The sequence below is a fragment of the Myxocyprinus asiaticus genome, chromosome 13 (genome assembly GCF_019703515.2).
Source record: "Myxocyprinus asiaticus isolate MX2 ecotype Aquarium Trade chromosome 13, UBuf_Myxa_2, whole genome shotgun sequence".
NCBI lineage: Eukaryota > Metazoa > Chordata > Actinopteri > Cypriniformes > Catostomidae > Myxocyprinus > Myxocyprinus asiaticus.
The window spans coordinates 35359146-35381557 of NC_059356.1; the positions used below are offsets into that span (position 1 = coordinate 35359146).

Here is a 22412-nt window from a genome sequence, read left to right on the forward strand (position 1 = left end):
ACACAACTATTTCTGGGCTTAAAAGATACAAAAACCAAATCAATGCAGAACATTGCATCTCAAAAGGAATACAATGTGACCCCCTATGTACTATGTAAAGCCTAATGTGGCCCCTTTACCAAAATAGTTGCCCACCACTGCCCTAAAGTATGCTTCTGTCTGATAAATCATGGTTTAGAGAGCTTGATCAACCTCCACTCCCATTCAGGGAGGCTTCTGATCAGTCGATAAGAACGAGTTAACAGTGCATGTTTTATGTGTCTTTTTTTAGGTAAGGTGGAATTCTCAAACATTCAGGAGGAGTGGACAGGGAAGTGCGCAAGTATCTCGTTGGCATGTCAGACAGCTACAGTGCCAACCTTAAAGTCCAAGTGCACATTCTCACACACTGGAGGGACATCCGCAACAGCCCACTTTAAAATCAGACACACTCGCCCACGCTGGAAAAACCTACTAACTCATCCATACTTGAAACATACAGAGGTCTCACCCACCCTGACAAGCAGACAAACTCACTCAGTCTGGGATTAATGTAATCCTTAGTAACATGTTCAAGAGATCCCTTTTGTCTAACTCACACGGTAACAGAAAAACACACCAAATAACACACAAGACATGTAGCATTCCTAAATTGCTAAATGTGCATTTTCTCCAGAGCTAGGAGAGGAGCACAGGGACATTAACTATTTATGACTGACTGACACAGACACACAACACACAAATAGTGACAATTACTGTATCTATCACACCTCAGGGACAAACAGGTCCTCACTAGCTTAAAGTGAGTCAGTGACATGGAACTCAAGTGCACACACTCTCCCTGCCCTGTCTGTACTGTTTGGATCTGTTCCTTTATTTTTGATGAACAGACAGCGAGCATTCAGATCTGCATATGTGTGTGTTTTGTTGTAAGGTGAGACAGAGAGGATCAGTGAATAAGTGTGGCAAACATGAAGAAACTCCCACAGTATGTGGGAATGCACAGACATAATCACTCATTATGAATGTGGAAGGGTGTGTGAGTGGAGAAGACACCCGCTGAGAATCCATTCTGCTGTAAAGGAATGATAGGCCACCAAATGTGCAAAAAATGCCTCAAATATTAAAAATGTGGGGGCAAAAAGTGAATGCACCTGTAGTGAATTCTGTTATCTAATATTTTATGTATTTCAAAATGTTCTATTCTATGCCTATTATGTTATAGGTTTTTCTGTTAATTTCACTTTAACTGATTGACAAAAATGGATGATATACTATTTTATTTTAGAAAACAATTTGCCCTCATAAAGGTAAAAAAAAACAACAACCTTAAAATCAATTCTGATGATAATTACTATATATATATATATATATATATATATATATATATATATATATATATATATATATATATATATATATATATATATATACACACACACACACACACACACACAAACACATATATATATACACACACACACACATATATATATATATATATATATATACACACATATACACATACATATATATATATATATATCTATATATACACACACATACACACATATATACATACATACACATATATATACATACATATGTATAAATATATGTATGTATGTATGTACATATATATATATGTGTGTGTGTGTGTGTGTGTATATATACACACACACGTATGTATGTATATATGTATTTATGTATGTGTATATATATATATATACACACACACACACACACACACACACACACATACATGTGTGTGTGTGTGTGTGTGTATATATATATACACACACACACGTATGTATATATATATATATATATATATATATATATATATATATATATATATATATATACACACACACACACACACACACATACATGTGTGTGTGTATACACACACACACACACACACACACACACACGTATGTGTACATATATACACATACATACATACATACAGGTGCATCTCAAATTAGAATGTCGTGGAAAAGTTCATTTATTTCAGTAATTCAACTCAAATTGTGAAACTCGTGTATTAAATAAATTCAATGCACACAGACTGAAGTAGTTTAAGTCTTTGGTTCTTTTAATTGTGATGATTTTGACTCACATTTAACAAAAACCCACCAATTCACTATCTCAAAAAATTAGAATACATCATAAGACCAATAAAAAAAAAAAAAACATTTTTAGTGAATTGTTGGCCTTCTGGAAAGTATGTTCATTTACTATACATGTACTCAATACTTGGTAGGGGCTCCTTTTGCTTTAATTACTGCCTCAATTTGGCGTGACATGGAGGTGATCAGTTTGTGGCACTGCCGAGGTGGTATGGAAGCCCAGGTTTCTTTGACAGTGGCCTTCAGCTCATCTGCATTTTTTGGTCTCTTGTTTCTCATTTTCCTCTTGACAATACCGCATAGATTCTCTATGGGGTTCAGGTCTGGTGAGTTTGCTGGCCAGTCAAGCACACCAACACCATGGTCATTTAACCAACTTTTGGTGCTTTTGGCAGTGTGGGCAGGTGCCAAATCCTGCTGGAAAATGAAATCAGCATCTTTAAAAAGCTGGTCAGCAGAAGGAAGCATGAAGTGCTCCAAAATTTCTTGGTAAACGGGTGCAGTGACTTTGGTTTTCAAAAAACACAATGGACCAACACCAGCAGATGACATTGCACCCCAAATCATCACAGACTGTGGAAACTTAACACTGGACTTTAAGCAACTTGGGCTATGAGCTTCTCCACCCTTCCTCCAGACTCTAGGACCTTGGTTTCCAAATGAAATACAAAACTTGCTCTCATCTGAAAAGAGGACTTTGGACCACTGGGCAACAGTCCAGTTCTTCTTCTCCTTAGCCCAGGTAAGACGCCTCTGACGTTGTCTGTGGTTCAGGAGTGGCTTAACAAGAGGAATACGACAACTGTAGCCAAATTCCTTGACACGTCTGTGTGTGGTGGCTCTTGATGCCTTGACCCCAGCCTCAGTCCATTCCTTGTGAAGTTCACCCAAATTCTTGAATCGATTTTGCCTGACAATCCTCATAAGGCTGCGGTTCTCTCGGTTGGTTGTGCATCTTTTTCTTCCACACTTTTTCCTTCCACTCAACTTTCTGTTAACATGCTTGGATACAGCACTCTGTGAACAACCAGCTTCTTTGGCAATGAATGTTTGTGGCTTACCCTCCTTGTGAAGGGTGTCAGTTATTGTCTTCTGGACAACTGTCAGATCAGCAGTCTTCCCCATGATTGTGTAGCCTAGTGAACCAAACTTGCGAGACCATTTTGAAGGCTCAGGAAACCTTTGCAGGTGTTTTGAGTTTATTAGCTGATTGGCATGTCACCATATTCTAATTTGTTGAGATAGTGAATTGGTGGGTTTTTGTTAAATGTGAGCCAAAATCATCACAATTAAAAGAACCAAAGACTTAAACTACTTCAGTCTGTGTGCATTGAATTTATTTAATACACGAGTTTTACAATTTGAGTTGAATTACTGAAATAAATGAACTTTTCCATGACATTCTAATTTATTGAGATGCACCTGTACATGTGTGTGTGTGTGTATATACACACACACACACACACGTGTATATATATATATATATATATATATATATATATATATATATATATATATATATATATATATATATATATACACACACACACACACACACACACACACACACACACATACATATACATATATATATATATATATATATATATATATATATATATATATATACACACACATATACATACATACACACACACATATACACAATTTGAAACTGGCACATTAAAAGTCTGAATGCGAAAGTGAATCTTCTCATCCATGTTTAGTTTTTGCTCTAAACAATCGTGATTGCAATATGTGTTTTGTTGTTCGCTTGGTTTCTATATTTGTCACCTTTTGCCAAGTAGTGAAGAGTTTGCCACACCCAGAGTGAAGTCTCATTTACAATCCAGCTCCTCATTGCTGTATATTAAACATCAAATTCTGATTTGCTGTAATTTTTTTGTTTGATTTGTTTGATGAGTATTTTACTTTAAGTGAGGACAGCAACCTTGCCTGACACTGGAAATGTTTTCAATGTGGGAGACCCTGAACATATCTAATATGAAGTAGGAGGATAAACTGCCCCGCCATGTGGTGATGCTCCAAACTGGGTGGGCAAGTGGGCATCTGTGTGGGTGGGAAGGTATGGTCACTATGTAAATGTGCGAGGACACACTCACCCAGAGTTTTCCTGCCCGAATAAGGCACTGTGAGAGATTCTCTCAAAGACCCAGTGCTGTACCACCAACTATCAGTCGCACTTTATGCCCAGTAGCAACCCCTAATACCTCTGATTCACTAAGGGAGATTCCCTCAACTGTACAAAACGACAGACAGCAACTGTGCATTGTTGAAGCCAGTTGTCAAATTCAGTCAATTCAATCTGCACTTAACAGTCTATTAGTTTACAACCTCTGCTTAAAAGAGTGAATAAAAAAGGACATACCTGCAAAATGAGATTATGAAAGTTACAGTAAGGAAAAAAATAAGAAGTTAGAAATACAGAGATAAAAGCACAAAGACAAACACACACACAGCAGCTGTACAGCATTTTAAGACTGAAAGGCTGATCTAATCTGTGTTCATTACAGCACTGGGCTCTTGATCACACTCTCATCCCATAAAATTCCATTACGCTACTTAGCTGCAGTTTACAAAGCAAAGGAGATCAATATACTGTTAAATCATATTCTGTCATATCATATCAATGATGGCATGTATTTATGAGTGCATCAGCTCTCCTGTTTAGCAGAGGCCCTTTCCCTTGGTATGCAAGAGTCACATCTGAAAAATAATGTGTACTTGACTTTTTCTTGACCCAAATATTACAGAAATATGTAATGTTTGTCCATAGGTATACTTTGATTTTCTGTTTTTCTTCATTTTTGTTTTCTGACGAGTCCACGTGTCTAGTAAAATTGGGCTACATGCACAGACTGTGCTGATGATGAAATTTACGTCACATGCTCAAGACGTAGCGGCACACGGACAACTGAAGTACACTTCAACCATTAAGTCTGTGTGGGAGAGAGTGTGTGGGTGCGTATCTCTTACCATCTGGAGGTCATCAATGCGAGTGTTCACTCCAGCTGCCATTTCTTTCCTCTCTTGAGGGGTCTCTGGACAGGGGTACAGAGATGCCCGAAACCTAACAAAACAATCAATAATGGAAAATGAGCAATCTGTCCCTGATAAAAAAGAATGAATGCTTTATGAATGCATACATTTAGTAACCACAGACATTCAATGAATCTGTCAATCTGTTTTGAGACGCGTGATTGGCAATAAAAAGCTCATACCCTTCACAAATCTTCTTCACTCTGTTCTTCAGCTGGTCTCCCTGGAAGAAAATGATGAACACTGACTTGTGCACATGGTCTCCCTGAAAAATAAGGGAGAGAAAGTTTATTTTGAAAGCACTGTTCAGCTAAATAATACCCCAAATTAAAAATGACATGACATGAGCTGACATTTGAATCTAGCATTGTATTATAGAAGTTAATATACTTAAAAGTAAAATGCATGACATTTTCTCTCTTTCATCTGACAAATATTGGTGCACCTACTGTGGTGGGGTCCTCAAGTGGGTCTTCAATGTCTGCCTGCCGCAGGAAGACGTTGCCACGGCAGACTCTCCACAGCATCCTCTCAAAGGTGGGGATTCTCTCTCTGCCTATCACGCCTGCAACAAACCTGCAACCAGTGTCAAAGGGAAATCAAATTTCATATTAGTATTCTCTAATATCAGAGTGTGTAATGAAACTGATGTCAAGAATATTGAAGCAGGCCTTTTTCTAAAAACATTTTGCTGCACTTCAAATTTAAAATCTATTCTTATTTTGAACATATGAATTGATGAGTACTAACAGAGTCAGAGCAGTGTATCCATTTGGCCTAATTTATGAAATATGAGTAGAACAAATTTCTGTTTAAACTCAGCAAAAATAGAAACGTCCCTTTTTCAGGACACTGTATTTTAAAGATAATTTTGTAAAAATCCAAATAACTTTACAGATCTTTATTGTAAAGGGTTTAAACAATATTTTCCATGCTTGTTCAATGAACCACAAACAATTAATGAACATGCACCTGTGGAACAGTCATTAAGACACTAACAGCTTACAGACGGTAGGCAATTAAGGTAACAGTTATAAAAACTTAGGACACTAAAGAGACCTTTCTACTGACTCTGAAAAACACCAAAGAAAGATGCCCAGGGTGCCTGCTCATCTGTGTGAATGTGCCTTATGCATGCTGCATGGAGGCATAAGGACTGCAGATGTCAAGGGCAATAAATTGCAATGTCTGTACTGTGAGACGCCTAAGACAGCACTACAGGGAGACAGAAAGGACAGCTGATCGTCCTCGCAGTGGCAGATCACGTGTAACAACACCTGCACAGGATCGGTACATCCGAATATCACACCTGCGGGACAGGTACAGGATGGCAACAACAACTGCCCGAGTTACACCAGGAACGCACAATCCCTCCATCAGTGCTCAGACTGTCCGCAATAGGCTGAGAGAGGCTGGACTGAGGGCTTGTAGGCCTGTTGTTAAGTTGGTAAAGTCACACTTCACGTGGAGTCATCGTCAGGAAGCACGTCGCTGTTGACATTTTTATTTAAATTATTATTTGGAAATGATGTTTTGGACTGTTTTGGTTTGTGAACAGCACAAGTTTCTCTTGTAAACAATGACGTGCTTCCTGACTCCTACACGTGACGCGTGACCTTACCAACGAGCTTATGTCATCCCTCTCATGAGCGCACATCACAGATGTACTGAAGGGAACATTTGTAGTTAAAAAGTATATAAGTATTGTTTTGTTTCTCAAAATAATCAATCGATTGCGTTCAGAAGAACTTTATTTGTCTACTGGAGTCGTGTGGATTATTTTGATGCACCCTAAATATGCATTTTGGACCATCAAAAAATGGAGGACATTCACTTGCATTGTTTAGAGGAGGAGGCCTGAAATGAAATCCTAAAAGTCTTAAATTCTGTTTTGATGAAGAAAGAAACTCAGATACATCTTGGACGGCCTGAGGGTGAGTAAGTTATCACAAATTTTCATTTTTGGGTGAACTACTCCTTTAAGTTTGCTGAAAATAAAAGCAGTTGAAAGTGAGAGGATGTTTATATATATATTATATTTATATTGCATTTTTATTATATTATGCAATAGTAAAACATTTCTTCACTAATTTCTTCACTTTCACACATTATTTTAATGCTCTGATTAAGCCCTTATTTGTCATGAAGCAAAACCTTTGAGATTTGGTTTCATCATTTTATCACTCCACAGAAATAGTGTTAGATCAAATAACCGCGATCAGACGGTTATTTAATAATCACGACAGGCCTACTTAAATAACAGACTTATGTACAGCATATAGTGTTTAAAAGACCTGTTCTGAATTCTGCTAGGACTGTGGCAAAGATATACAAATGACAACGGCAGAAAACATCTGAAGCAGCATCTACAAAATTTGCAATCCATAATTATGTAAATAGCAATTCCAACAAAAGAGCTCCAGCAGTAGCAAAATGTTTAAGATGAAAACGCAACACACCTTTTTTATTTTATGCTTCATCTAACAATGTGCACACATTGAGAAGTTCAAAGTTCGCTATCCTGTTTCAGTAATAGTAAACAGTGTCTTTATGGGAAGCACTTTCTGAGGTAAAACTGTGTGAAAATAGCATTTTTTTCCAAAAAATGTTTAATCTAAATGTGTGAACCACCCTGTGTATTAGCAAATAACTTTGTTCAATAACACACAGAGAATTTACTACTCACCCAAGTCTAAGAGGTGTACGTCCAACCTCATTTGGGTCGATTAAAGTTGACGACTCTTCCAAAAGTGCAGGATCTTCCATCTGAGAATAAAACATTTTTATTCTCTCATTTACCTCCCCCACTGGAAATAGTTTGCAGAATTAATCAAAGTTCTTGGTGGTTTCTAGTTTTATTGATGTGGTTTCAAGAAATAATTTCCTTAAAACTAACCAAACCAAATTAACAGTGCCCTATGAGGTTTTGAAGTTATGTAATTTAACACAGTTACTGTAGATGCTCTAATTACTAAAACATCCTCTTGGTGAGAGGATTGTACATTGTTCACATTGTACATTTAGTTAATTAATCTGTGACCTTGATAAAGTAAAATATTTCATTATAATAACTATATAAAAACTAATTTATCTAAGAGTGAACCTACTTAGATAATAATAATTATTACTTATTTAGCTGACACTTTAATTCAAAACAACGTATTACAGGCACAACATATGTTGGGTGAAGTGCCCTACTCAAGGGCACAGGGGTGGTAGCTCATAATTCACTGCTTCTGGAGATTATACCTGCAATCTTTGGGTTACTTGCCCAGATCTTTTAAGACAGCGGCACACTAGCAGACTCAAAACAACTCAAGGGTGTCACACGTGCAAACTGTTTTGCTGAGATCTCACTCTCTTCAGACGGAGGTATGACACACTTGCCGATACAAAATGGTGGTGACAAACAAAGCAACTCACCACAACTCTCTCTCTCTATGATTCCGTCACATGGAGCTCACCAAAATAAAAACAAGAGTACCACGTGAACATAAACAATTGCAAGAGTGATTTATGGCCTTTTCAGACCTGCAGCTGGCTTGATTTGTTCCAATGTCGCATTTTCTTAGAAGAATTAGCTCATACATCGATATACAGGTTAAGATGATATACCTTTAGAAATGTGTCAACAGGTACAAATATTTGAGTATTGTTTATGCAATTGTTTATGCCACCACATGGTACAGAATGCGTTTCACCATCAGAGGTTGCAATGCAAATAAACATTATCTGACACACGGATGGGTAGGTGTTGTAAAATTTCTATTGTGGTTATTTTATCTGTCATTAGTTGCATTATTTCTGCATTGAAAAATACCTGTTCTCACGTTCACTTAGCTCTCTACTTTACGAAAGTGTGTGATTGTGTATTTATCCCCTTGAGGCTTGCCATAGAAAGCGCATGTCCATATATGCAGCTTTCAGTAGGTAAAGTAGTTCAATAAAAACAGACTGTTGTGTATCCGCTTTCTGATGTCATTTTAGTGTAGGAAAAAAGGCAGAAATAACGCTTGGAGACAGAATCACTATGGATTACAATCAGAGTTTGTGACGATATGCAGCTGAGTGCGATGAAAACATTCAGATCAGCTTGACATCTAGTCAGATCTTAAAGGAATAGTTCACCCAAAAATGAAAATTCTCTCATCATTTACTCACCCTCATGCCATCCCAGATGCGTATGACTCTCTTTCTTCAGCAGAACACAAATTAAGATTTTTAGAAGAATATTTCAGCTCTGTAGGTCCATACAGTGCAAGTGAATGAATGATTTTTGAAGCTCCAAAAAGCACATATAGTCATCATAAAAGTAATCCATATGACTCCAGTGGATTAATTCATGTCTTCTGAAGCGAAATGCTCAGTGTGTGTAAAAAAATAGATCAATATTTAAAGCTTTTTTTTACTAAAAATGCTTGCTTCCCACCAGCTTGTTGACTAGGGTGGAGTTCAAACTGCCAGCTCAAACCTTTTTGCATGATGTAAGAGCGAAAACCTCCTCTGCATATATATTCATACGTAGATACCTTATTAGCAGCTGTTCCTATGGACAAGGGTTGCTCCAATACCAAAATGTTGGCTTCGGTACGATTCCGGCCCTGGTACCTCGGTATCGATACTAAATTGATACTATAATCAACAAATAAAAAGCCTCAGATTTTTATGAAATTACACAGAAAACGACTTGATTAAAAGAACTGCATAAAGTCTCACAGATACAAATTATGTGTTTCCCATTTAAATTTTTCTGGATTCCGTGTTAAATGTTTTAATTACATGTTATGATCAAATGGTGTTTAATCAAATTGATACATACAGCTTTAATTACATAATCAAATTGTACAAAAAAAATTCAATTTTATTTTTGGTCAAATAAAATGCTGCACAATGCTTCACAGTATTAATGAAAACATTAATGTAAAAAAAAAATCTGATTACCTGTGGCACAAGGCTGCTTGCATTTGTGACATTGCATACAGATAATAATAACAATAATAATAATAATATTAAAAAACCTTTGAATATTATATAATTGTTATTATGAGCATTATTGCTACTTTTTGAATATTACATTTTTATACAGCAGTTATATTTTCGGTCTTCAATTTCACGCATCCAGTTGAATAGATCTTTCATTTAAGCAGGACTTTTATTTTGACAGACCTTTGAGTTCTTCCTGTTTTGACGTGTTAGTTATATCAGGCTTTCCATTCATGCTGGGACACTCCCGTCGGAACACTCGAGCTGAAATCTCCGGGCTTTGCTGGAGGAGTTCATTTAAGTATTAAAATTAAAATTAAGCACCAGTAGTGTGTGCTGCGTTTGTGTGTGAAGCAGATGACAGAGCAGAGCAGCACCTCGTTTATTCTGTAGCGTACAGCGCACGTGACTGTATATTAATAATTAATAGTTAATTAAATTACATCCTTCTGCTGTTTAATGATCACACTTGGCCATATCCAGAGTATAACAAGGTTAAAAGTTGGGAAAGGAGGAGGCGGGAACCAGCTGAACCGTCAAAATAATGTTTAATGAAAAAAGAGACACAAAACATTAACGCACACACTGCAGCTGCGTGTTGCTCTCTCTCTCTCTCTCGAACTGTCTCATTCCGCTGCACTTATCCCTCCTCCTCGTCACACAGAGGTTTTTTATTTTATTTTCAAATTGTCATTGATTTCATCTCAAAACTTTCACATCTCATATCATTTTGCTAATGACACCATACTGTAATATGGTACCGGAATTAACAACAAGATACCGTTTTAATTTTTTTGGTATTGTGATACTTTGTTAGTAGCGGTAAACCGTGAAACACTACTATGGACCGCAATGCTGTTTCCACACAAAAGCAGCTTATGTAGTGATCTGAGGCATCTCCTTCACTCACTCACTTCAAGTGATTCAAACCGATTCAAACAGTTCTCCTTCCACAGTTGATGTATCCAAACCAGCCAAATGAAGCATCCATGTATGAATATCTATGCTTCTCTGTTGTAAACAACACTGTGCTTTTGTATTTTTTAATATTTCATGGGTCAGTTCTCGCGTGAACTTGCCAACGTGCTTACGTCAAGCGAGAGGCAGCGTGTATTCGACCCTCGAATTTTTTTTTTTTACGTTTTAAATATTGATATATTTCTTACACACACCTAGCGTTTTGCTTCAGAATACAGAATGTAAAAAAAGTACATGCATTCACTTTCACTTTATAGACATACAGAGCTGAAATACTCTTCCAAAAATCTTTGTTTGTGTTCTGCTGAAGAGACAGTCACACACATCTGGGATGGCATGAGGGAGAGTAAGTTATAAGAGAATTTTCATTTTTGGGTGAACTATCCCAAAACTGCAAGGAGTCCCGACAGTCAAGTGATCAATGATCAATGACCTCCCGCTGACAGACACTAATGTGCGCTTCGTCTCCCTCCGACTGGCCGGCGATAATGTTAATGAAGCTCACACCTGAAAATCCTTGGGAAAAAAGAAAAATCAGCTAGTGTGGCGCCGGCTTAAGTAACACAACCCTCACACCAACCACCACCCATCCACCACCAGTCTCTGTGAGAGCCCAAGCTTGTGTAAGTGTTAAGTGAATGATAAAAAGACAGCTAACAACTTAACTGCTTACTCTCAAATTATCATTTACAACATGTAAAAAAAAAAAAAAAAATCACATTGTTAACATGTTAAAGTTCAGATCAGAGTTCAGAAAGCACCAGAATGTAAGGTCAAAGATCTCCAACAGGCTGAAAGACAGAAAAAGGAACACCCCAGTAGGAACTAATTATCACGGACAAAAAAATCTTTTTACATTTACAAGTAACATGTGAATAGGGAGTCGAACACCTTGCAGAACTGGTCTTGGGAAGGGCAATTTGACATCATCATCAGTGGCTGAGGTGTGACCAGGAATTCAGAGAATGGCCTTTCAATCTGTTAGACATGCATCTGTCTTTGTCAGGGTGAACATGATCACAAACATGGGGTAAACATGTTTTGGTTCCTCTGTGTTATTGTCCGTGCATTCATCTGACTATTGACTGCTGTTGATTACTCATTTGCATAAACAAAAAAATCAGATAATCACTTGCCAGTGTCTGAGTAACACCACAGGTAACTCTAATGGATAAAATTATTTTAAGAGACTAAGTATTGTAGACCTCATCAAAGAACTGCTGCGTTCGTCTGAGGATGTGCTTGAGCTCCGTCAGCTCCAGGAAGTTCTTCTTCAGGGCCTCCTGGTTGGTGTTGATCTCCTTCAGCTCATTCTCCAGTTTTTCGAAGGTGGCCTGCAAAAGATCAAAAGGTCACATGTAATTTTCTGCACCCCAAGACTTCTCAAACTACATTACAGTTATTGCAAATTTAACAAATACTTTAACCCAAGATGCAAGCTGGGTATTTTGACTTTTTTTTTACAGACCAATTCTTTGTTAAAACAGTTATAATACCTCCAAGTCGATCATGTCTCGTGGAAAAGGGACCTCTGGGTTCTCCCCTGTGTCTACAACAGGTATGTTGGCCTTTTTTATTTCCTTCTCAACAAATCCTTAAATAGAAGTGCAAAAAAGCAGAAATAAAGTTGGACCTGACTTCTTTCCACTGGATTTAGTCTGAACAAATGATGCAATGTCCTCTGTCTGCAATGATTCTATTTCATTATATCAGCAATGCTGACTAAACTCACTTAATTTGCGGTCCATCTCCTCACAACGACGGACTTCATTTACAAACTTCCTCTGGAAAACGTTCACATCTGGGTTTAACTGCAAATGAAAGGAAGAGAGAAAAATACACTGACCAGTTATTATTGATTAACTCCTTATTAGTGAATAATTAGGGATAACGAAAGCCACATTCACACCCAGGTGTGTAAAAAGCTGCACAGGGAACATACTGTTAAGATCATATTTACTGTGAAAAAATAATCCCCATTACATAAAGACACATTACAAAAAACAAATCAGAAATGTATTGTTGGTGGCATTGACTAACTAGATGTGGGTTCAAGAAATGAGCACCAGGGTCAGAAACAATGAGGGCTCACTTAAAATACCACTAAAAGTGACAAAAATTCCACCAGAATTCAGAGAGTGGTGTACAAAAATTATTATTATTTTATTATTATTCAGAACATCTGATGTATATCTTAAAATTATACTCTAGGTCAAAATAATTATAACATTTCAGATGGATAGTTTAGAGATGAATACATTTGCATTTTTGAGAAGTATGCTTCATTAGTAGTAAAAGCCCGTTCCTACTGAAGAGCAACGCTCAAAATATAAAACTATATGCTTAAATATTCTCAATTCTCAACAAATAAATATTGTCCACTGTATGTAGTCCTGCAGCTGGTTGCAAGAAACCCTTAACAAAAACACACTTACAATTATAACTAAGGGTTTTCTTAACCTAAAGGCCTTTGTACACCAAAGGCGGCGTGATTATGGGAGGTGAATCGTCTGAATGTCCCTTTCACATTAAAAGATAGGCGAATAGTCATCGTTAACACATTCATGACTCTTCAATAAATGGTGCTAATCAACAAGCAATTTTACCCCTGTATGGTAGATGGCAATAGGGCTGTCAAATTAAAATAAAAAAATTTGAATATTCGTCGATTTTAAGAAAAATATGCACATTCGAATGCTAAAACTGCGCATTAGAATTTTGGACGTGTGCCAAGCACAGGCGATGACTTCAGACCGATCGCAAACTAGATGAAGGGCAGCAAAATACAGTTTAACAGAAACCAGGTGCCTCGAGATGCATTTTAAAGTTCTTTTTAACTTGACATGGCATCTAAAAAACAGTGCTCCTGCACGAGATGCTGAATAAACAAAAACAAAGCTGCGACGAGGAGGGGGTGTGGCCGAGCCGTGATGACGCATGCCTGGCGCTGAGTTGACTAATCAGCGAGAATGTGATAAGAGGGAGCCAGAGACGCCAGTTCGGGAGAGAGAGAGACGCACAAAGCTATGTGTGTGTCTTTGCTTGTTTTGCAGTTTGTTATGTTTGAGCTCAGTTTATTATTAAAGTTTTATGTTGACTGTTCAGCTGGTTCCTGCCTCCTCTTTGCCCATCTTAAGAACCTTGTTACAATGGTGCCGAAACCCAGTAGGGAGGAGGGAAGAGCCCTCGCCGCTGGAGGGTTGCGATGCCAAGGAGACATGGTGCGGTGGTACTGAGCGGTCCGCCGGGAGGAGGAGCCTGCTGCCGTCTGGCATCGCGGAGGACCGCTGCCCAGATGGCAGAGAGCCAGGCGATAGCGTGTCCAGGGACCGGCGAGCCACTTTTTCTCCCTCTCCCACCCCCCCCCCCCCCCATCTCTCTCCTGCTGATTAGTCAACTCAGTGCCAGGCGTGCGTCATCACGGCCACGCCCCTCTCCTCATCACACAAGTGAAACAAAGACATTCGTCTAGCGTGCTTACATAGAAAAACAAATAGTAAACTGGATGATTGCAAAAGCGTTCGGTGTGAACAGCCCCTTACAGTAGGTGGAGGTCTTTGCCCATTGCGTCTTACTCTCTTATCAGCATTTCTCAGATTAAGCAATGGGTTTGTCTGTAAAGGAGTTCAAGCTGTGTTCTGTTCCTTTCTGTTGTGTTCCGTCTGTTTGAACAGCCCCTGACCAGGGATCATGAGCCACTTTACCACCAAGTTCAGCCGAATACCACTGCTATCTGGTAATAATTCTACCCTACATACGTACAGCTGTAATTCATGAAAAACACTGTGGTATACACTACTGGTCAAAACTTTTGAAACACTTGACTGAAATGTTTCTCATGATCCTCAAAATCTTTTGATCTGAAAGTGTATGTTTAAATGTTTGAAATGAGTTTTGTAAACATAAATATAATTGTGCCACCATATTAATTTATTTAATTATAAAACTAAAATTTTAATAATAAAAAAAAGTTTTTGAATTGGATGACTTGGACCAAATAATAAAGCAGCCAATAAGTGCCCAACATAGATGAGAACTCCTTCAATACTGTTTAAAAAGCATCCCATGGTGATACCTCAAGAGGTTGGTTGAGAAAATGTCAAGAGTACATGTCTGCAAATTCTAGGCAAAGGGTGACTACTTTGAAGATGCTAAAATATAACACAGTTTTGATTTATTTTGGATATTTAGTCACATCATATATATATATATATATATATATATATATATATATATATATATATATATATATATATATATATATATATAAAAATAAATAACGAGTAAGTGTTTCAAAAAATTTTACCGGTAGTGTATCTCTGTTATTATGAAGTTTGAGTCTGTGATGGTATATACTGTGGCACTAGTGCAAGTGTAACACCATGTTAACACAGAACTGCCTATTGAAGCGTTTCCACCCTTGTTTTGCTTTTGACTTATAATTTGAGAATATGAACCGACAAACTTTATCTTTTTATTTTGTGCACTTTAGTTTAAAATTGAATGTTTTTTAACAGACAGGAATGTTCTTTGCAATAATATAACAGTGCTGTATGGTTATATTTATTCATATTCTCTTGTGGACTAAGGAAATAACGTCAATTTAAAAAAAACAGCTGATTTTAAAATTCAATTTTAATTTGAATTTAGAAAAATGTTTAAGGTAAAAATTCTAATTTAGTTTCTCTGCCCAATTGACAGCCCTAAATGGCGTAAAGCGCCTTTTAGCTGGTCTGCCCTTTGCCCATGATGGATGAGAACAAAAATTTGACATGCAGATTGAAAAAAAGAAAACATATTTCTCTACAAACTGAAGCAGTAACCTAGTTTCCATCCACTTTTCGTGCTGTTTTGTTATTGACAAAATGAAAATGTGTAAAAAAATGTTTGCAAAATTTATCTTCTGCCCGTTTCCATTCAAATGGCTTTTTATAGATAAAAATGGTGTGCGTGATGGCATCATGCTTCAACAAAAAAAACAATCACTTTGTCGCATAAGTTTTGGTCTATCGCAAAAGAAATCTGCCCCTTAGCCGTTTCCATACAGAAATGTGTGTAAATTGCTAATTGTGTACCTTTCGCCTCCCAAATGTCCCCAATTTTTTTCCCCCCAAAGTTTTGGTAAAATGCAGAGAGTATTGAGACAATTCATTGAAATTAGACAGCTTACTGTAATTTTAATTTCACGAATAAATGCAATCAGAAGATGAGTAACTGCAATCAAAAGGGAGCAGTTGCCCTTCTGATAGGACTGTAATATTGGTCCTGATGTTGCGTCTAGCGCAGGTTGCCACCGGTTCCGACCCAAAAATGAATCATCATGGCCCTGTTCAAGCTGGCAACCTGCACCGAGAAATGGGGAAAACTTTGGGTCTTCGTATAATATGTGTGCACAGATATTAAAGAAAAATTGATGCAGTGTAACATCAGTGTTTATGATACATTCCTGATATTCAATAGGCTATTTTGAACAATCATCTAATCTAAAGCATTGCCATCACAACTGCATTATATCCTGCATATTTTTCAGCAACTTTTAACGACCATCTGAATTTGATTGTCATCTAAAATTAATTTTAGCGTCATAATGCAATTTACATTTTCTGAAGAAGCTTAGCAAATGCAATCCGAGGTAAAGAGGGTTAGATTTAAAATATTTAAAAGTTCAAAGCTCGTTTTCTGAAAGTGAACTCAGCATTGGACAAATAGTTCTGATAGTTTATAGTCTTGAAAAAAGTGTAAAACTTTTTTCATCTACAGAACAGGGTAAGGCTAATTTAAGTTTGTGTCAAGAAAAGGCAAGTATACTGGCCTAACAATATAATTTTTTCAATGTAATGCTTTATTCGTTTGGTAGTTTTTTATTTTAATACAGGGAATTTTGCCGGCATTTTTTCAAAAGTAAGCTAAAACTATAATTTTATAGAACTAAGTGTTCCAAAAAAATCACACTGATGCTTTTCTCCAAGCACTGTGTATTTTTTATTTTTTTATTTTTTTTATTTACAGTTGCAATCAAAATTATTCAACCTCCCTGACAAGCAATACATTCTGGTGATGTGAATTAAAACACATCAACTAAAACCTCAGTAAACAGTAAAAGTAAGTTTTTAATACACATTTGAGTGATTTTGAGAACAAATAGTTCAGTTTACCCAAATTTTAAAATAAAAAATAATAATAAATGTCATGTCAAATATATTCAACCCCCAAAGTCAATCATTTGTGGAGCATCCTTTATCCTTAATAACAACAAATAAATGTTTCAGGTAAGTGTTCTCAGGCTTCAGACACCTCTCTAGAATTTTTACACATTTCTCATGAGCAGAAGCTTCCAGCTCTTTGGTTTCTGTGCTGCCACTGCATCCTTGAAATCCCAACAAAGGTTTGCAATGGGATTTTAATGATGGACTGAAAGGGCCATTCAAGGACATTCCACGACCTATCCCTGAACCAGATTTTGGACAACTTGGATGTGTCCTTGGTGTTATTGTCTTGCTGGAAAGTTCAGTGATCACGAGCTTCAATTTACACACTGAAGGCATCACATTTTTCATGCCAAAATGGCCTGATACCTGAAAGAATCCATGGTGTCAGTCACATAGTTAGGATAGCCGTTTCCTGCAGCCGCAAAACACCCCCATAACAGGACTGACCCACTTCCATGCTTGACTGTGGGGATGGTGTCGTTCTTGTCATCAACTTGTCATCTTACTCCAGATGTACTGCTGACCCATGGGTCTAAAACTCATTTTCAGTTTAGTGTCATATGTCTATAAAACATTCTTCCAGGACTCCACAGGTCTTTCCTAATTACTTCTTGAATATTCAAGTCAACATTTCCCTTGGTGAAGTTTTGCTTTCTTTCACACCCCAAGAAGGTTGCTGTTGTACCATATTTAAAAAATGTATGAATGGTGCTGCCAACTTTGTCTACTGGAAATTGAAGTGCCTTGGAAATGTACTTTTAGCCATGACCTTTCTTGTGTAATGAAATAATCTCCTCTATTAGCTTTTGAGACAGCTTATTTTTAATTGCATTTTTTGCATAGAAATACATTTTTGCTTATAACGCTAAACTTAAATTGTAAAACTTAAATAAGTGCCATTGCAGATTGATGACTTAATTTTGTTTTAAAACAATTACTTGCGTAGCCTTACATATTTAAGAAAAAGCTAAATGCAATAGGGGTTGAATAATTATGACATGGCTATATTTTTAAAAAATCCTTTTTTTAAAGTTTAAAAATTCTGGGTCATCAGAAAAGCTTACCTTTGTAAATCCTTACTGTCTTGGGGGGGTTGAATAATTTCGAATGCAACTGTAAAACATCTTTGTGCACAGAAATTATATGTTTTTTGTATTGTGGTCTAATTCCGTAACTGCCGTCTATTATTTTGAATGTGGAAAAGCAACTTTAAATAAATGGATGGCTACCGCAATTAAATTAATTGCAAAGAGTGGCAATTCATTTGTCCTCTGTGCACTTGTCGATGACAGGTGCATGATACGAGATATTTATGTAGGCACTCCTGGAAGTGTCATGACGCAGATGTGTTCGCAGCTTTGGATCTGAGCAGGTATGCCATTAAGACCAATCCATAACAGTGCGAGTAATGCTTCACGTACAATAAATTGGCTTTCAAGGATGTATGCCTTGTCATCATGATTAACACAAGCTAACGATTGTGGTAAATTCGGTCATGTGACACTACATTTCTGCGTTAATGCCAATTTTCTGGACAAAAAGTGTTTGCAAACCAGTTTTTCATGACATTTGAAGTATCGACAGAGTTTATGCGCTAAAGTTAAACGGAAAAATATTATGTCAATAATTTTCAATAGTTTCCATCAGCTATATCTGTAAACTTTTTGATGCTACACCTTTTGTCACAAAAAAAAAAAAAAAACCTTGGATGGAAACATAGTTACTGATGAAGAGTTTGTTGTTGATATGCTCAACGAGAACAAACTATTTCAGTTGTCCTGCTGGACAAGTTTACTGGCAGTATTATCATGCATGTATACAGTCTGACGGGTGATTAGAAAAAAATAAGAGTTAAAAATTAAAATTAACGGTTAAAACATGTTATCAAATGGAACAATAGTGACTGTCACGCATACTGTTTATACTTGTGTTAAGTACATTTATTTAAAATCACAGTGTAATGCACACACATAATGATGGTTAAAACAAGTGATGTCAAATGGAACAATGCTGATTGTATCTTATTGCCATGTGTTATACATGAAATACTACTTATGCATTGTTAAACTACTTGTGTTATACATTTGCTCAAAACCCTGCATGTTACATATTAAACGTGTCGAAATGTAAACGCTCCAAGGGTCTCCATATTGCAAGCAATAAAACACAGATCTCACACAATAAAACTTATCTTCAGTCTGACCCATTATTAGATACTTTAAAACTGCCAATGACAGATGTTAATATATATTAAAAATAGCACAGCTATAACAATTTTGTGGAAACACCACCACGATTTTGGTATACAGAGGCATTTTGAATACAAAGATATATCTGCAGTGCACTGCAAGTCACAGCAATAGTATTAATATTTGGTGACGAAAAACACTTAAGGTTTGTAAAGTCGTTTCTAAAAAAAGGTGATACAAAGGCAAAGATGCCACAATATAAATTATATTATACACTGCCTGGCCAAAAAAAAAAGTCGCATACTCTAATATTTTGTTGGACCGGCTTTAGCTTTGATTACAGTGCGCATTCATCGTAGCATTGTTTCGACAACCTTATGCAACGTCACAACATTTATTTCCCATCCAGAGTTGCATTAATGTTTGGCCGAGATCTTGTATTGATGACGGGAGAGTCGAATCACTCCATAAAGTCTTCTCCAGCACATCCATAAAGACTTTCAACTGGGTTAAGGTCAAGACTCTGTGGTGGCCAATTCATGTGTGAAAATGATTCCTCATACTCCCTGAATCACTCTTTCACAATTTGAGCCCGATGAATCTTGGCATTGTCATACTGGAATTTGCAGTGCCGTCAGGAAAGAAAAAAAATCTATTGATGGGATAACCTGGTCATTCAGAACATTTAGGTAGTCAGCTGACTTCATTGTATTGCCGCATAACGCTGCTGAGCCAAGACCTGACCAATTAAAGCAATCCCAGATCATAACACTGTCTCCAGAGGCTTGTACAGTGGGCACTATGCATGACGGGTGCATCGCTTCATGCGCTTCCCTTCTTACCCTGACGCACCCATCGCTTTGGAATAGGGTAAATCTGGACTCATCAGACCACATGACCTTTTACCATTGCTCCACAGTCCAATCTTTATGTTCCCTAGCAAATGGAAGTTTTTTTTTTCTGATTAGCCTCACTAACAAGTGGCATTCTTGTGGCCACACAGCTGTTTAGTCCCAATCCTGTAAATTCTCGTCGCATTGTGCGTGTGGAAATGCTCTTACTTTCACTATTAAACATAGCCGTGAGTTCAGCTGTCAATTATTTTACAATGTAACTTCAAGCATTTTAGTGATCTCCGATTACGATCATGCAAGATTTTTTTCTGAACGCATTTCTTCCATGAAGCTGATGGTTCACCACTATCCTTCCAGGTTTTAATAATGTGTTGGACAGTTCTTAACCCAATTCCAGTGATTTCAGCAATCTCCTTAGTTGTTTTCTTTGCTTGATGCAGGCCAATAATTTGCCCCTTATGAAACACAGTAACATCTTTTCCATAACAAAAACATTAGAAGCTACATACTGCATCAGTTAGTTAAAAGAATTGTTGCCAGCTGAAACATATTAATCCTGGGAATAATGATCCAATCATAGGCTCTTAAGTATCTTCTTATTTATATCAAAACGGCAAATTTTTTTTTTTTTTTTTTGGCCAGGCAGTGTAGATACAAGAGAACTCGCAGAAGATTTAATGCAATGGCAAAAAAGGCAGCAATATGGAATAAATTATGAAGACAATCCACATAAGACTAGATAAGTTTTAAAGGGGATGCAAGGCAGTGATGCAGCAATATTAGTTTATGCAAGTTAAATATACATACTCACTAATGGATCAGGATTTCTTCCTCGTGTTCCTTCAGTGTTTAATGTCAGTGGTCAAAACAGCTTTCTATGTTTTAGCGCCACCTGTTGCGCTGGTTTTGGTAACTGCAACAGCTTTCGACACGTGATTCAAAGCTCATATTTTATTGATCAGGGCATTTCATCGGCTGCCGAAGAAACTTTTTTTTTTGACACAGCAGTTGCTCTGCAGACTTTGCGAACCAACATTTTTCTCTGTATACAGTAAGAGTATAATAGACTTGACTTCTTCATATGACTGATTTTATGACACTTCTATACTAAGACACAATCATCAACGCCGGGGTAGATCTGTATGTACTCACATCTCTGAACTGCACCATGCCGATCTCTCCCAGCTCACTGACACAGCAGTAGGCCGACTCAGATTGGAGGAAGAGCTGGGCCAGTGTCATCTCCTCACTACGGAACAGCTCCCCCATAATGCACTGCTCTCTACCCAATGCACTATAGGCAGAAAGTCTGTGGGAAGAGAGTTCCTATTATATTTTTATATATAGACAAAAGGGAATTGATTGTTTCATGGAGACAAAGGAAAACAAATAGAAAGAAATTTGATAGGACTTGCACCATAAGCACAAGAAGAAATTAAGATATAATTAATGTAATGAAAAACTTCAGCGTAACCCAAAAAAGTGCTGTTGACAGTACAGTGTGTTTTTCTGTTTGAAAGCAGACACTGTGGTTAAGCTACACTCGCCATGTGAGGGTCTTTTTGCTTTAACCAAAAGAAAGGAAGGGAGGAATTGAGAACCCTTACGACCGCACAAGAGGGAGTTCTCAGACATGCATCAGAATGTTTAACCTCAGTTGACAGGCCCATTTCACTGCGATCAACTGATACATTTACCAAACAATAGGTAATACAAATAGATTCAATTAAGAGAATCAAATTGTCCTTAAATCATTACTACATTTACAAACCAGCAGAAAATCATGCTACAGTACATTACAACACAAGTAACTAGAAGTACAGCAGTTATTGTACTAAATATGGCCTACAGTATTCAAATCTACATGTAGAGCCAGCAAATAGAGTTTTTTTCTGAATTCTTTCCGACACTGTCAATCATCCTTCACTTTACAACCCCAGAGTAAAAAACACTGCAATTAGATCCTATTGAACAATGGTAGATGATACAGTTTGTTACATTAATTCATTTCCTTTACATTTCTATAGC

At 37.1% G+C, this 22412-nt stretch overlaps 1 protein-coding gene across 4 annotated transcripts in view; it reads right to left on the reverse strand.

The window, feature by feature from the left end:
• LOC127450488 (V-type proton ATPase 116 kDa subunit a 1-like) overlaps positions 1-22412 on the reverse strand; it is a 55877-nt gene that overhangs the window by 28173 nt on the left and 5292 nt on the right. For 2 of the 4 annotated variants that reach the window (XM_051714640.1, XM_051714639.1), the window contains exons 2-10: positions 21537-21693; positions 12865-12943; positions 12629-12726; positions 12338-12466; positions 12024-12110; positions 7858-7937; positions 5621-5747; positions 5354-5436; positions 5109-5202 (exon numbers count right to left, since the gene is read on the reverse strand). In XM_051714640.1, coding sequence (XP_051570600.1) covers positions 5109-5202; positions 5354-5436; positions 5621-5747; positions 7858-7937; positions 12024-12110; positions 12338-12466; positions 12629-12726; positions 12865-12943; positions 21537-21653 — 894 coding nt within the window. In that variant the 5' untranslated portion in view covers positions 21654-21693. The remainder of the gene's footprint in view (positions 1-5108; positions 5203-5353; positions 5437-5620; positions 5748-7857; positions 7938-12023; positions 12111-12337; positions 12467-12628; positions 12727-12864; positions 12944-21536; positions 21694-22412) is intronic. The other 2 variants (XM_051714642.1, XM_051714641.1) reach the window with 1 other exon arrangement.